Source organism: Culex quinquefasciatus, chromosome 1 (genome assembly GCF_015732765.1).
Source record: "Culex quinquefasciatus strain JHB chromosome 1, VPISU_Cqui_1.0_pri_paternal, whole genome shotgun sequence".
Taxonomy (NCBI): Eukaryota; Metazoa; Arthropoda; class Insecta; order Diptera; family Culicidae; genus Culex; species Culex quinquefasciatus.
In genome coordinates this window covers 117,250,450-117,266,674 of record NC_051861.1, presented here as the reverse complement: position 1 = coordinate 117,266,674, position 16,225 = coordinate 117,250,450, and the positions used below count along the sequence as shown (strand labels likewise).

General features: G+C 34.7%; 3 protein-coding genes across 3 annotated transcripts in view; all 3 read left to right on the top strand.

Annotated features, from left to right (window-relative positions):
• Positions 1-1,598: 1,598 nt before the first annotated feature.
• Positions 1,599-2,711, top strand: LOC6049483 (deubiquitinase OTUD6B). Its single transcript, XM_001866201.2, has 2 exons — positions 1,599-1,666; positions 1,723-2,711. The coding sequence occupies exon 2, from the start codon at positions 1,733-1,735 to the stop codon at positions 2,648-2,650; it is 918 nt and encodes a 305-aa protein (XP_001866236.2). The 5' UTR covers positions 1,599-1,666; positions 1,723-1,732; the 3' UTR covers positions 2,651-2,711.
• Positions 2,712-5,412: 2,701 nt separating this feature from the next.
• Positions 5,413-6,465, top strand: LOC6049482. The gene has a single exon (XM_038266513.1). It carries the CDS (start codon positions 5,413-5,415, stop codon positions 6,430-6,432), a length of 1,020 nt encoding a protein of 339 aa, XP_038122441.1. The 3' UTR covers positions 6,433-6,465.
• Positions 6,466-15,594: 9,129 nt separating this feature from the next.
• The window catches only part of LOC6049479 (Y+L amino acid transporter 2), a 39,791-nt gene continuing 39,160 nt past the window's right edge, over positions 15,595-16,225 (top strand). The window contains exon 1 of the mRNA XM_038258568.1: positions 15,595-15,865. The gene's annotated coding sequence lies outside the window, so the exon portion shown is untranslated. The remainder of the gene's footprint in view (positions 15,866-16,225) is intronic.

Here is a 16,225-nt window from a genome sequence, read left to right as displayed (position 1 = left end):
CAATTTTGTCAATTTGGTCAATTTGGTCAATTTGGTCAATTTGGTCAATTTGGTCAATTTGGTCAACTTTGTCAACTTTGTCAATTTTGACAGCTTCGACAATTTTGTCAATTTTGACAATTTTGTTATTTTTGTCAATTTTGTCAATTTTGTCAATTTGGTCAATTTTGTCAACTTGGTCAATTTGGTCAATTTGGTCAATTTGGTCAATTTGGTCAATTTGGTCAACTTTGTCAACTTTGTCAATTTTGACAGCTTCGACAATTTTGTCAATTTTGACAATTTTGTTATTTTTGTCAATTTTGTCAATTTGGTAAATCTGGTAAATCTGGTCAATTTGGTCATTTTGGTCAATTTTGTCAATTTTGTCAATTTGGTCTATTTTTATCAATTTTGTGGATTTTGTCAATTTCGTCAATTGTGTCAATTTTGTCAATTTTGTCAATTTTGTAATTTTTTCCAATTTTGTAAATTTTGTCATTTTTTTCAATTTTTTAATTTTTTTCAATTTTGTCAATTTTGTCAATTTTGTCAATTTTGTCAATTTTGTCAATTTTGTCAATTTGGTCAATTTGGTCAATTTGGTCAATTTGGTCAACTTTGTCAACTTTGTCAATTTTGACAATTTTGACAGTTTCGACAATTTTGTCAATTTTGACAATTTTGTTATTTTTGACAATTTTGTTAATTTGGTATATCTGGTCAATTTGGTCATTTTCGTCAATTTTGTCAATTTGGTCTATTTTTATCAATTTTGTGAATTTTGTCAATTTTGTCAATTTTGTCAATTTTGTCAATTTTGTCAATTTTGTCAATTTTGTCAATTTTGTCAATTTTGTCAATTTTGTCAATTTTGTCAATTTTGTCAATTTTGTCAATTTTGTCAATTTTGTCAATTTTGTCAATGTTGTCAATTTTGTCAATTTTGTCAATGTTGTCAATTTTGTCAATTTTGTCAATTTTGTCAATTTTGTCAATTTTGTCAATTTTGTCAATTTTGTCACTTTTGTCAATTTTGTCAATTTTGTCAATTTTGTCACTTTTGTCAATTTGGTAATTTGTTTCAATTTGGTCAATTTGTTCAATTTGGTCAATTTGGTCAATTTTGTCAACTTTGTCAACTTTGTCAATTTTGACAATTTTGACAGTTTCAACTTTGTCAATTTTGACAATTTTGTTATTTTTGACAATTTTGTCAATTTGGTAAATTTGGTCAATTTGGTCATTTTGGTCAATTTTGTCAATTTGGTCTATTTTTATCAATTGTGTGAATTTGTCAATTTTGTCAATTGTGTCAATTTTGTCAATTTTGTCATTTTTTCCAAATTTGTAAATCCAGAGTTTTTTTTTAAAAAGGACCTATAAGCTATTGTCTTTCATATGTTGATAGGACCTAATCAAAAAAAACTCTAGAAATTTTGTCATTTTTTTCAATTTTTTCAATTTTTTCAATTTTGGCAATTTTGTCAATTTTGTAACTTTTGTGTTGTTTGTGAACAATTTCGTGTTTTATTTTTGTATTCTTGCACTTTTTTTGATCGATCACCCTAGTGTGAGATTCAGATTTCACATTTGTCCTCCTGTCACCATGAAACTCACTGGGCACTTGATCTAAACGTCACTTTTTTTGTTTATCCGCAAAGTGTCCGGTCGCGAGTTCGAAAACGTAAAAATTCAAATTGCACAAAATTTCTTTTTAAAACCAACAAAATTCTCCACCAGCTTCCCCACGATGGCCGACGCTGACGCCCGTCCGGAGGTTGACGCTCCCACCGAGGACGAGGAAACGCTGACGGCACGTCACCGGAAGGAGAAGAAGGAGCTGCAGGCAAAGATCCAGTCGCTCAAAAAGGCCAAAGTGGACAAAAAGAAAAAGAAGGAACTGCAAGACGAGATCGTCCAGCTGGAGGCGGACCTGGAAGCTAGGCATGCCGATGAGTTGAACCGGTTGAATGCGTTGAAGATTAGTGTGGAGGAGCCGGCCGCGCCGGCAGTTAATGGCGAGGAGGGGGACGAGCCGATGAAGATGTCCAAGGCTCAGCGGAGGCGCGAGAAGAAATCCCAGGAGGATAAGGAACGGCAGGCGCAGATTAAGGCCGAGGAGGCCGCGAATCGTGGCAGTTCGCCGAGGGTGTTGGAGGATCGCAAGATTGCGGAGTTGCTGGCGGCTCGCGGGTTGGCCAGCTTCCCGGTGGCCGCCGATGGGGATTGTTTGTACAACGCGGTCAAGCATCAGCTGCAGTCGCGGTTGGGCGCGTACGAGTACGAGACGGGGGATTTGCGCCAGATGGCGGCGGATTACATCGAGGACAACAAGGAATCGATTATATTTTACATGACCAATCCGGACACGGGGGATATTTTGGGGGAGGATGAGTTCCGGAAGTACTGCCACCAGGTGCGGAACACCAAGTCTTGGGGCGGGGAGATCGAGGTGAAGGCCCTGTCGAGCGGGTTGAAGTGTCCGATTGAGATTATTCAGGCCAGCGGGACGTCGCCAGTGCACGGAGAGGGGGAGGATCCGGCGAGGAAGCTGGTGCTGACGTATCATCGGCACATGTACCGGCTGGGGGAGCATTACAACTCGACGGTCGATGCGGTGGCTGCAGGGAAGGATGCGGAAGAGGATGGCGAGGAGGACGACGGATGAAAGTAAGTTGGAAAGTTTTGAATCGTTTGTGTAATATATATGAATTGTGGAAAAGAAGAAATGAGTGTGGTTTATTAGGGATATCACAATTCTCTTACAACTAAAATTCAAACTGAAACTTTTAATTTTTCACATTTGACTATTTTTTTGTCGACAAAAACAATTTACGGAGAGACCGGTCAAGGGAAATTCAACAACACATAGATTACCTAATTTTCGTTAAATGCCGTGCATTTTCGGTAACTGACCGTCAAAACGTCAAAAAACTATAACAAATCAAAATGATCGATCTATTTCAACAAACATGAATTAATTTTTAAGTTGCAAAAAAAAGGGTCTGCTCTTAACATTTTGTTGAGCCACTTTTAATTTCTCCCCTCGAAATTTTTCGTTCAGCCCAGTTAGGGCATCATCACTGCTGGGGGCAAACACGGAGGCAAAACAATTGTGCACCCGACGACAAGCCCACCACGATACTCGTCATCGGTATTTCACTTTGTTTCTGGTTTGGGACCAGTTTGAGACCCCGTCAAAATTTGAATAATGCACGGAAAATAAAAAGCATTAAAAAATATTTTTTTAAAACAGATAATTAGAAAAAATATTCAAAACTCCAAAATAAAAAAAAACACACACACACACACAAATTTAAATTACAAGCCATATTTATAAATTTTGATGAACAAAGTGCTATAAAATGCATTTTACACCAGTTGTTTTGCAATCATTGGTTCTTAAAAAAAATATATATAAAAGTGTCCAATAACATTTTGAAGTTTTTCGGAGAATTTTTTTTTGCATCCTGATTTTTTGAGTCGATTTTGAAGGGAGGTGATTTTTGAAACATAATTGCAACGTCTTTGACTTATTGCTGAAAATTATAAATTTTTTTAGAAAAAAATGTACTATTAATTGTAAACATTTTAAAATTCTTTGTTAAACGTTTATTTCTGAAGATTTTTTTTAAAAAGCCACTTTAAAAAAAAAATTAATCAACATTTTTTTTTTCGCTTTCTGGGTGATTTTCAATCCGCCTTGAGTCAATATTCAAGGTCATAAACACCCAAAAAGCAAAAAAAAAATGGTTCATAGGACCTTGAAAAAATAACATTTGTATTTTTGTTGAGCAAATAGACCTTTTTTTTGAAAATTTTGAATTTTGGGACAACTGATCGGAAAATGAAATAAAGCTTCACAAAATAATATTTAAATAAATTTATACAAATTTTGCTAATTTTTGGTAGAAGCATAACTGTAACAATATATAATGCATTTTGTGATACTTTTTGCTTCAAAATTTAGAAATAATTGGCCTCCCACCCCTTCTTGACCTTGACCAAAGCCGAGGGACAAACAGTCTGAATAAAATTTGAACCAGCTTTACAAAACATGAAAGTTAATTTTAAAAATTTAATAATGGTATTATAAATAAAATTTAAACAAAAATTACAAAATTGTGTTCTTTTATTTTTGTATTTGTCTTATTTGTGTCTTTTTTTGCTTTGTTTTTATTTTCAAAAATAAAATAAAAATCGAACATTTAAAATAATTAGAAAAAAAAACTTATTCAAAATCGCAAACAAACCTAAATTTAACAAACATTCAAAAACATGTTTTTTTAAATTACAAATTATAAAAATAAAATAAATAAAAAAAACCGACAATTTTTTGAATAAATTGCCTACTTAATATTTTTTTTTTATTTGAAATAAACAAAAAAAAATAACAGAGATATTTTAAAACATTTGCAATGTCTTTTCAATTTTGCTGCATCAAACATCAAGAGAAAATATTCGAAAATCTTTGAAAAACGCATTCAAAATATGAATAAAACTATGCTCCCTTAGAGTTTTCGGTGTAAATCAAATGTACTAAATACTAAAATTTACATAATCCTATTTGTAAAGTTCTTGGCCTTGGAAAAAAAATACTTCGGAAAAACGAATCACACGTTTTTATTTGTCTTATTTTGGATTGTCGAGCCTGAGTAACTACGCTAAAGTTATCTATAGTTTTTAAATCCAAGATGACGGCCAAAATGGCGGTGACGAAATATTTAAAAAATGCATTTTGTAATTTTATTTCGCAAACAGCTAATCAAATTTGACTAAAATGGGGTCGCAGAACTCGAACTTGATGTTAAAAGAAAATCTAAAAATTTGAAAATAGCTTTTTTGTGTTAGTGATTCGATTATTCATATAATCGAACTTTGGATTATCAAGTCTGGACTGTCACAGTACTTTAATTCTCACAAAATACCTTATTTTTATTTTTTGTTCAACTTTTTTTTAGTTTTTTTTATTTTTGGTGGAGTTCTTTAACGTCAATGCTTAGATCTGCTTTTTTGTTTGTCAATTCTTATGGTTTTAGCGTGTTAGGGTGGTTCCTAAATTAACTATTTTCGACAATTTTCATAAACTAACTTTCCAAACTACAAAAGAAAGATGATTAGTTGGGCTTTTCAGTGAATCGTATACATTATCCTTTTTAATTTTCAGGCTATCCCCATGTTACCGAATATGTTAATTTTTCACCTTTAAAAAGTCCTTAGCCTTCTTTATTCCGATGTTGTGAAAAAAGTTAAAGTTCTACAAGTATCAATTAAAATAACTTTACCTTAGTATATGAATGACTCTGTATTTACCTTTACTTGCTCATGTTTGTTTCTACAGCTGAAGTTCGTTACACAAGACATTATCTGTCGCAAAAGCTTTCGCTCAGAACTCCTTGCAAGCAATGCATTGAAGTCAATCAGTTAAAGATGAAGAGTTTAGAGAAGGTTTCAGCACTCCTAATTCTTCTATTTCTAATAACTCCCACTGAAAATTTCAAACAATCTAAAAAGAAGTGCCAAGTTTCGCCGGAATTCCTCACCAGCTTGAGAAATGCCATCACAATCGCCATCAAAGGCGGTGAAGGTTCCAAAATTAACCTTGACACCACCGGAGATCACGGAGACTGCAAGCAGGATCTTAACGCGATCGTGCGATCGCTGGCGGAAATCCACAACGAAACGGTGCAGATCAAGTCCGGGGGGAAGACACTCGACGAAGTGGCGGAACTTAAGGAGACGTTTCAGCGGAAGATCGAACAGTTGACCAAGGAGCGGGACCTGTTTGAGTTGGACTTTAAGCAGGAAACGCTGCAAAAGGAGGGGGAAATGTACGAGCAGATTCACAAACTTAAGCGAAGCATTCTGGACTTGAAACAGCAAATTAGGGATGCCGAAGACGATTATTACGAGCTGGTGATCACGTTCGTTGCGCTCAAAGTTAGCCAGGACGCCGTAACGGGCAAGGAGTTGCACTACGCAAGTACGATTCCGCGGTCCAAGTTTGGGGAATTCTTCCGGTACATCCTCGAAAACCACAACTACAACACACTCCTCGACTCAATGTATCTGCTGCAGTACGTGGACGATGCCAAGTACGTCTTCTACGAGTACCTGGAAGAGTTCGAGGAGAGGCCATCCCGGCAGGAGATCGAAAATCGCAAAATTGTCCTCACCTTTCTGTGTTGGTCCACGAATCAGCAGGATGAAATACAGAGGCATGTGTTTATGGGCTGCGAGCTGTACTATCTGTACAACATGACGACGCAGTTTTTCCCAACTTCGCAGGATGGAATGGAAGCGGTTAAAGTGGCGGAACCTATTCTGAAGGCGCTGCCGGACGCGTGTTTGGTCCAAGGGGTAAACTATTACATGAAGGACTTTACCACGACGGAAAACAAGGAAAAGTATGAAAGTTTGAATCGATTCAGCAAATGTGATGAAGAGTAGTGCGAAAATACACAATAAAAACGTGTTCAATTCAGCGTGCATTTTACTGTGAGAAATTCATACCGAACAGTGGTATGCGTTGAGTAGATTTCACTTCAAACTTATTCTTTTTCTTACGAAAGTCGTTGCATATTTCGAATAATTGTTTTTAATATAGCCACTAACTTGGTCACTAAATATTTTTAGCACAACCTTATCAGACTTCTACACTATTTATTTAAAAAAACTTTGCAATGTGGGTGCCAAACAGTTCAATGGATTTTCTCATAATAATTTGTGAAAAATTTAATATTTATTATCTAATCTTTTCTCGTAAATTAATTATAAATGACACATCCACCCATAAACCTCCTACGGACAAAAAAATCTTTTTTATTGTTTAAAAATGTTGGAATTTTACACCAATGCTCGAAACGACAGTGATTGTCTAGAACGATCGTCATTACAGGGTGGCAACTCAAGTCGGGAATGCGCCAAAATCGGGAAAAAGTCGGGAATCCCAAGCATATTTGTTTCAAAATTATTGTCTAACTCTTGCATAATTTTGTAATACTTAGTACAATTTTCAAATTTTCTCAATTCTTCTTTAGTATTTTCTTTAAATTTGAGGTCCCTTTGAATATTTCAATCTAATTGAGAATGAAAATTCTATTTAAGACATTGAAAATTCTGATTCGACGCCAACATTTCAAAAAGCATCATGTACAAACCATGCGTTTTGAGAAAAACGCATTTGAATGTTGAGCATCCATTCCCATTTTAATATAAAAGCAAAATAAGATGTTCTAATAGTAACAAACGATGAAAAACGTTGCTTTCATTGATACTTGATCATCCAAATTTAATAAAACATTATTTCCGTCGTTTTATTTAAGAAAAACAAACATAACTTCTTTTGAAATCACCAACGTATATATCACCCTGCTGTCATTGAGGGGGGCGCTTTGTTATGATTCGTTTTTCTTCTCCGAATGTACATGGCGCTTTGTTCATGATGCTTTTTTTTCGTCACGAGGTTTATGTAGTCTTTTGTTTGACAGGTTGACAGGGCTATATAAACAGGGACTGCTGATGGCAGAGATTTTGTTTATGTTACTTTATTTAAAATCATGATTAAACAGACTTTACTGAAGTAACTTTTGCTCATTTTTGGTGGAGAGGTAGCTTATTAGGAGTACTTTCAGAATATGCAATAACCCAGAAAGTGTCAAAATGTACATGATGCCTTTTGAAATGTTACCGTCGAAATATTGGATGCATTTGAAACATATTTTTTTAAATATTTTTTTATGAATCAAAAGTTAATGAAAAACGATTTCAAAAATAGATCTAATTTTTTACGATTATGTCCATCATATAGTTATGATTCAGTTTTATTTTTGTCACAATGATTGAATATTTGAAAAAAAAATATTTTTTTACAAAATAAGTGCTAAAACATGGGGGTCTCGTGGCGCAGGGGTAGCGGCTTCGGCTGCCGATCCCGATGATGCTATGAGACGCGGGTTCGATTCCCGCCTTATCCACTGAGATTCTATCGGATGGTGAAGTAAAACGTCGGTCCCGGTTTCTCCTGTCTCGTCAGAGGCGCTGGAGCAGAAATCCCACGTTAGAGGAAGGCCATGCCCCGGGGGGCGTAGTGCCAATAGTTTCGTTTCGTTTGCTAATACATGGAATCTTATCAAACTGATATTTTTATTTCAAAAAATAATAATAAAAACAGTTAAATACTGACAACTAGATAATCAAAATTGATTTAAAAACTATATATCCAAATTCACGAAATTAAAAAGGTAACTTGGCAAAGAAATTGTTTAAACTTATTTCTAAATCATTTTTTTTTCCAAATTATTTGAAAGAATAATGAAAGTTAGCATTGATAAGGCGTTCTTTAATTTAAAATAAAATTAAACTAAACATAGACTACAATTTTTAATTCAGTTATCTCTAACTTTTTGCCATTTCCAGTTGAATTAAAAATGTAAAATATAAGTATTATTAGGCTTTCGATTCATTTTCAAAGACTTATTGTTAATATTTCTACTCTGAATCAACATAAATAGTGTTTCCATTTTTAAATTATTTTTTTAAAAGTATTTTGTGATAAGTTTCTGCTTTTTTTTAAGAAACTAGATGTTTTTTTTTTCAATGGTCAACAATGACTTTTTTTAATAAAGCGGGTTATGTTAGAAATCATTCTTCAGATAAAAATGCCTTTTATTTGCATTTCTGGAAAAGTCGGCAATTTCAAAAAAGGATTTTAGTGGCCACCCTGTCATTAGAAAAAGACCGCCAATGAACGCACACGAAGTTGACACGAATGAATGCCGAGCTCGACACTCAGGCAGTTTTTTTTTGTGTTTCTTGTTTGTCTCTTTCATGCATGGTGACAGCAATCGTTTGAATGTAGTCATGGGCTGGGATCCGTAACGGAAAAAGAACAGGTGAAAAAGAAAATTACAGTAAGACAAATAAATGCAATTAATCAACTCAGACCATGGACATCGAGAACAACAAATTCTACCACAAACAACGCCGAAAAGAAGACTGTGGAAGCCAGCCGTTTGACGGAGGACTACGCCAGTCGAATAATTGAAATGTTTTTTTTACTGTTTTTGTAGATATAAGTAACGCTTGGCCAAACTATGTTTACAGAGGCCAGTAAAATAAACACAAAAAAAAAACTTTATTCATGTGTTTCAAAAGTCTAATTTGAGCTTAACCTAAATTAAAGATTTTTGTAATTGGATTGGTAATTTTTATCATAAATTAATTTAAAATCGGTCAAAAACTAAAAATCTGAAAAAAAAACCTCTAGAATGCATTAGGAAGAAAAAATCTATAAATTTTAAGAGATTTAAGGGTTGGAAATTTTACTTGTTTTATGTGACTTTGCCAGTGTTTTTAAAAAATGTATTTTTTAGGGGTCAACTTTGCCTTTTTACTATTTTGTAGCTTACTAAGTTTGCAGTAATTTTTGTAGTGTAGTGTAAAGGCATACCTTTACGCATTTTCTACAATTTAAATGATAATGGTACCAATCAAGAGCAGACAATGTGAAAAACAAGCAAAAAATAAATAAAAAGTGACTGTAAAAACATGAAAAAATAGGTAGACGAAATGTATTTATAGGATGTGGTAGAATAGGCCAAATACTACCAAAAATAAAAATAAACTTAACAAGATAAAAGCAAATTAAAATACTAAAAATAAAACAAGAAATACACAAAACTAGAGAAGTAAAGTTTTACGTAGAACAAAAGTTACTCAAAATAACCTCCTAAACACAGAAAAAAATAAAAAAAATCGAAAGAAAATTGAGCAGTAGAAGGTTAAATTTGGAAGGGAATACTTCATCTCTGCCATTTGGCCGCCATCTTGGATTTTAAAAGTCTTCAATCACTTTAGAGTAGTCTAGGGATCGTACTTAAAATCGACAATCAAAAATAAGCCAATGTAAAAAACATGTTTTTTCGTGATTAGATCGTTTGATCGAGTCTGGACTATTTTCTGATAACATTTGATTTAAAATTCCTAATATGGCGTAGTTCAGTTTATTATTTTTTTTTAATGAAACTGAATAGTTCAATCGAACGGTTTCTCTCGTTGTCGATATTGAAGGGACCGTCGAGAAGGGGAGGTATCAAATTATAGAACGATAAGTCAAAGCATGCTTGTTGAAGGGACTGAAAATTTTATTTAAAATTTAAATTTTGAAATTTATATAATTTAGCTGGAGCAATATTGATATTGAGAAGATCCGATCGCATTTTTTGACTTAACTTTTGCGGGTACGACTTGATGCCCACTGAAACACAGCTTCGTACGTAATTTTTGTCATTTTTCCAAAATTAAGCGTGATACTTTCCCGAATTGCCGGCATGATATCCTTACTCGCGTTAGCTTTCGCCAGCAAATTTAATGCTTTCTTTACAGTTTCTTGATTTTCTTGCACGTAAATGATCAAATCAAAAAATTTCTCCTCCGGAATCGTTTTGGCATATTTGAAAGCCTTTTCCCCGTCGAATCCACTCTCCAAGCTGGTTTTAATCAACTCGAATGCAGTGTGCAAATACTCCTCCTCAGTTTTCCGAATTTCCTCCTCCAGATCGCGAATCTCAACGCGAAGTTGGTGCACCTTATCGTACAGTTTGCCCTTAGTCTTTAACTGATTTGCGTTGAAATCTTTTTGAAAAATATCCTGCTCGCGAACGAAATCGGCCATCTTTTCCTGAAACACTTCCTTCAAGTCCTCAAGATCCTCAATTGAGCCACCATCTTTTCTAGCTAGCGTCGTTTCAGCGTGAATCTGCTTCAACGTGGAAACAATCTCGTGCAGGTCTTCCTGGCAATCGCCGAAATTTCCAGCGGTTTCAAGGGAGATTTCCTCTTTACTTTTGATGACGTCCAAAATGGCTTTCTTCAAATTGTCGAAAAAAGCTTTATCCACGTTGCACGTGCGTTTTGACTCTGAGCGAATGGGAAATGCATTGCTAAAATGGAAATTTAAGACTATCAGAATTACTTTGAGGGAAATAATTTTAAATTCCATGTTCTGATGTATTTATGACAAATTTCGAAATAGACTGAACTGCAAAATGTTGCAACCACTTTATTATGCGGCTTTCTGATAATATTCAACACCGTTATTTGCACACGTGCACAGATTTATCAAACAAATCGTTGTTATACAATACCTACTTAAAAGTAAATAGTAATAACAACTCTGAAAACGAATAACCCAGCACAACGCATCAGCGCCAATCGCACGTCAAATGCGCGAATTGCGTTGGAAACCGCGCAACGAACTTGAGCGACTGTGTCGTTTGAAAGATACACGGAAAAAAAACTTTTTATTGGTAACGTTAAAAGTTAGCTCAGAAGCTGATCACATTTGCCGGCCCTTTTCAAATTTTCGTGCTTTTCCTTGTTTTTCTGCACTGTAAATTCCGTCAAGTAAAACTTTATAGTTTGACCATTACAAGTTCCGGGTATGCTTTTCAGCACAAGTTCCGCCAACCTCACAGCTTGCAGCCCATCGTTTGAGGTGGGAAAGAATTGGGTCGTCATTTTGTAGAGATGGTATAGATTGCAGTCACTGACAAAGTTTTGGAGGGTTCGACCATCCCGTTTGGTGGCCCAACAAATGAAAGTTAGGACCATTTTGTGATTTTCAATCTGTGCCGAAGATGGACTTTCCTGAAACTCTTCCATGAACTCGTAGAATATGTCCTTTGGATCGTAGATCCGCTGCAGCAGATTCATCGCGTCCAGCAAAGTTCCGTAACCATGATTCGCTACAACGTGTTTGAAAAACGCTCCAAATCTCCCCTTGGGAATCATTCCGGCGTAACAATCCTCCTTCCCGTCCATCGAGTTCGTCTCCACCCTTATCCCAACCAGCTCGAACGCCAACTCGTAAAACTCCTCCTCCGCTTCCCTAACCCGCTGCTTCAAGTCCTGAATACTCTTCTTCAGCTCATGAATCCTTCCGTACATCTCGCCCTCCCTCGTCAGCACTTCCCGCTTGAAATCCAACTCGAACACGTCCCGCTCCTTGGCCAACTGCTCGACCTCCTGCTCGAAATTATCCTTCAGCTCCTGCACCTCCTCGGTCGTTCTTCCGCCCGCCTTAATCTGTGCCGTTTCGTTGTGAATTTCCGCCAGCGAACGCACGATCACCCTAAGATCCGGCTCGCAGTCACCGTGGCCGGAAGTGTTTACGTTTTGTGGAAAATGCGCACTGCCTGTTACGGCGTTTGTGATCATTGCTTGTAGATTTTTGAGGAACTCCTGTGAAACTTGGCATTTCTTTTCGGTTTGTTTGGAAATTTCAGCTGGAAATGCATTACTTGATATTGTTAGCAGCAAAAGTATGAAAAGTGTTGACGTTTTACTTAAACTCCACATAGTTAACTATTTAATTTCTATAGTAATATTCAATGCATGACAAGCTTCTCTTGTTAGCAGAATTTTCTTGAGCAACGTGTTACAGCTGATGTAACAAACATGTTTGTTTAGTGCAAGCTATTTCCATAAAATACTTGTTGAATGCTACAGCAATGCAATTTAAAATCTTGTTTCTTCTCTGGAGATTCATTTCAACGAATCTTCCTTGCAGTAAACTTTTACGCAGTAGGGCTGGCCGTTGACAGAATGATGTTGATCGATACACACAGAAAACAAAAGTTGAATTTTGGAAGGTTGAAAATATGGTTGGTTGAATATTACCCCTTTTTTAGTAATATTACCTAAACAATGAGTAAACATTTTAACCTGATGATAATTCATCAGAAACTGAAGAATATTTACCTGGGTGCAGAATAGTTGTCCGCAAAGCGGCCTCAATTTAGAACTGTCAAAGCGGAACCAATTTACTGTTCGCAAAATAATACCAAGAAGAGGCAAGTATTGTGATCGATCTATAATTTATTATGTCAGGAAGAAAAAGTCGATGGCGTCGAGCTATTAAGGTATTCGAAGTCAAAACATCTTAAGCAGAGGGTTGAGATCGATATTGGCATGATTCGTGCTAACATTTTAAAATCGCTATGTATCACGCAAAACCTATGTTTATTACGCTTTTTGAAATGTTAGCGACGAATTAACAATAACTATGAATGGTACCTGCCAAATAATATTGGATAATCTTACTCCGATATTATCACTGCACATCAAAGATACATAATCTCAAAACTTCCATTCGGTTGCTCTTCTGGTTCACGAAATTCCACCCACTTTTGACACAATTTTTCATCACGTGAAAAACAAAAAAAGGCCTTTTTTGGCCGCCCATCGTTTAGTATACGAAGCAAAAAGTGGAATGCATTTAATTTTTCATCGAAAACATCAATATCAACAGATCCAAAATGTTTCAAAACAATTCACTTCAGCAGCAAAAAATATGTCACGCTTGAGCTTGAACATAGTTTTCTACTTCTTTAAGTTTACAGCTGTAGTGCTATTGTATTAGTGAGGAGCAGTGGGGAGCTTTCGAAAATCACGTTACATATTCTGTCTTTTCAGCACCCAGATATTTACCAATTCATGATGTAAAATTATTCCTTTTTTTGACACCTGTCACCATTTCTTAATTTTCCTGAAGCTTTGTATTTTTTTTTATTTTTGTATTTTTTTTGTACTTTTGTATTGTTGTATTTTTGTATTTTTGTATTTTTGTATTTTTGTATTTATGTATTTTTGTATTTTTGTATTTTTGTATTTTTGTATTTTTGTATTTTTGTATTTTTGTATTTTTGTATTTTTGTATTTTTGTATTTTTGTATTTTTGTATTTTTGTATTTTTGTATTTTTATTTTTGTATTTTTGTATTTTGTATTTTTGTATTTTTGTATTTTTGTATTTTGTATTTTTGTATTTTGTATTTTGTATTTTTGTATTTTTGTATTTTTGTATTTTTGTATTTTTGTATTTTTGTATTTTTGTATTTTTGTATTTTTGTATTTTTGAATTTTTGTATTTTCGTATTTTTGTATTATTGTATTATTATATTTTTGTATTTTTGTATTTTTTATTTTTGTATTTTTGTATTTTTGTATTTTTGTATTTTTGTATTTTTGTATTTTTGTATTTTTGTATTTTTGTATTTTTGTATTTTTGTATTTTTGTATTTTTGTATTTTTGTATTTTTGTATTTTTGTATTTTTGTATTTTTGTATTTTTGTATTTTTGTATTTTTGTAGTAAATTAAAATTTTCAAAAGAAACATTTGCTAAGTCAGCCAAGTTTGTATCTGGATAACAGTTCTGATTCGCTAATTCGAACGTAAAAATCAGCACTCAAACGTCAAAATCAGTTGTTCTGAACCATACTTCAGGGCACGTAGGGGAAAGTGGGGCAAGTGTAACAAGCTAAGGAAATGCTCGTTATAAACCATTAAATACGTTAAAAAATCTGTCGGATTTTTTAGAATCATCTTATTCCAGGTCTTGACTGAGACTTTGATAGAACAAGTTTTTAAAAAAATCTGTTTTTTAATGTAAAAAAATGATTTTAAATTTTTTGATTTTTCTTACGTTCTACTCAACTAGTGGGGCAAGACGAACAATGCATGAAAAAACATGCTAATTTACTAACAATTGAACTATTATCACTTAGATACATCAGATTAGGATGTATTTGAAACGTTTCTTTCATTTTTGGATTAAAAAATAATATTTTACTAAAAATTTGACCGTTTTTACGAAAAAAAAAATATTACTTAGATGATAAATAGTAAATTTTCATGATATTATTATATCGTGTATGGAATTTTTTTAAACGATTGTTTATCAGTTTTTAAGAACTTTTATGTATTTTTTTCACAATAAAATATGTTGCTGCAGCAATTCGTATTTTTTTCCATACTAAAAATCCATATGGTACACTTGCCCCACCTAAACAAGATTTTTAAAAAGCTCTCTATAAAAATAACCAAAACATAAATCATACTTTATAATACGTGCAAGTCATTGGTAGGGACACTATTGATCTAGGAAAAATAGCATTTTGATAAAATGAGCGTTAAAACGAACCCTCAGCCTTATTTTTTTTCTTTCCAAATATTATAAGGAAACAAAGGTTTTGAAAAAAACTTCATTCAATCTTATGCCCCGTGACGTTTACGTCGTTTTGGCGGTTATGTGGTAGTAGAAACAGATAATTGCATTGCTAGCAACAATTCCTCATACTGGAAATAATCAAAATTGTAAAAATTACGGCCTTACGAGCGATTGTTCCTCTTGCCCCATATGGTCGTCTTGCCCCACCTTCCCCTATTTTAAAACTTTTGACGATGTCAATCGTTCCAAAAATGTCAAATTTACTAATTTGAATTGGATCGTAAAATTAAATTTAAAATATAATTATTATTCTCCCATGGAAAATTTCCATCGACAACCAAATGCCTCTGAATCACCCACCATCAATTTTTCCGTTACTCTCCCCATTTGTTTACATCGCGACAAGCGCGCAAAATCCTCCATTCACACAACTGTCAAATACCGTCAACAAAAACGGTTTTCGCATGCATGCACTCTCCGTTGCATCCTGAATGCAACGCAAACATGTGTGCGTGAGACGTCCCAAACCGGTCGTTGTAAGTATTAGTGAAAGCGCGCACGAAGAAAATGAAAATAAAAACAACCGTCGCCGCACGGCCTACTGTTCACTTCGTTCGCGACCGTCGCGCCGTGCAGATCGGGAATCTTTCTTTTCGTGTGTGAGATAGAGAAAGAGCGAGAGTGAAATTCGTGACAAGTGAGTGAAGGAAACGTGCGAGAGGTTTTTTCCGGCAAAACTCGTGTAGTGCGGATTTCGTGCATGAAAAAGGGGAAAAGTTGGGCGATTTTTAAGTGAAAAAGTGAATGAAACTTAACAGTAAAGTGAGCAGTAAACAGTTGCCGGCTTTTGTTGCAGAAATCGCGCAGTAAAGGTAAGTTTTTACTCTGTAAAAATCAGTCAAAAGGTGCGACAAGAAGATCGCGAAAAAAACTTTCCTTCCTTTATTTCCCGGACGAACATAACCTCAAACGCGGCTTGTCCTAAATTAAATTAAGATTGTCATTCATTACCGTGCACAAAATTGACACAAACGCCGTTGCAGGGTTTTTGTTTTTCGCACAAACTGTTTGTTAAACATTTCATACAGTAAAAATATTGATTCTGGCTCTAAATCCAGACGAAATTCTAGCCCAGATTGCGTCAGACAGTCCGCGGCAAGGACGCTCAATCCAATTGGAATATCCTTACGTTTCTGACAGCAGGATGCACTTTTGTGTGTACACTCAGAGAA

Coding starts and splice junctions, on each gene's coding strand:
- LOC6049483 (XM_001866201.2), top strand. CDS start 1,733: ATGGCCGACGCTGACGCCCGTCCGGAGGTTGACGCTCCCACCGAGGAC.
- LOC6049482 (XM_038266513.1), top strand. CDS start 5,413: ATGAAGAGTTTAGAGAAGGTTTCAGCACTCCTAATTCTTCTATTTCTA.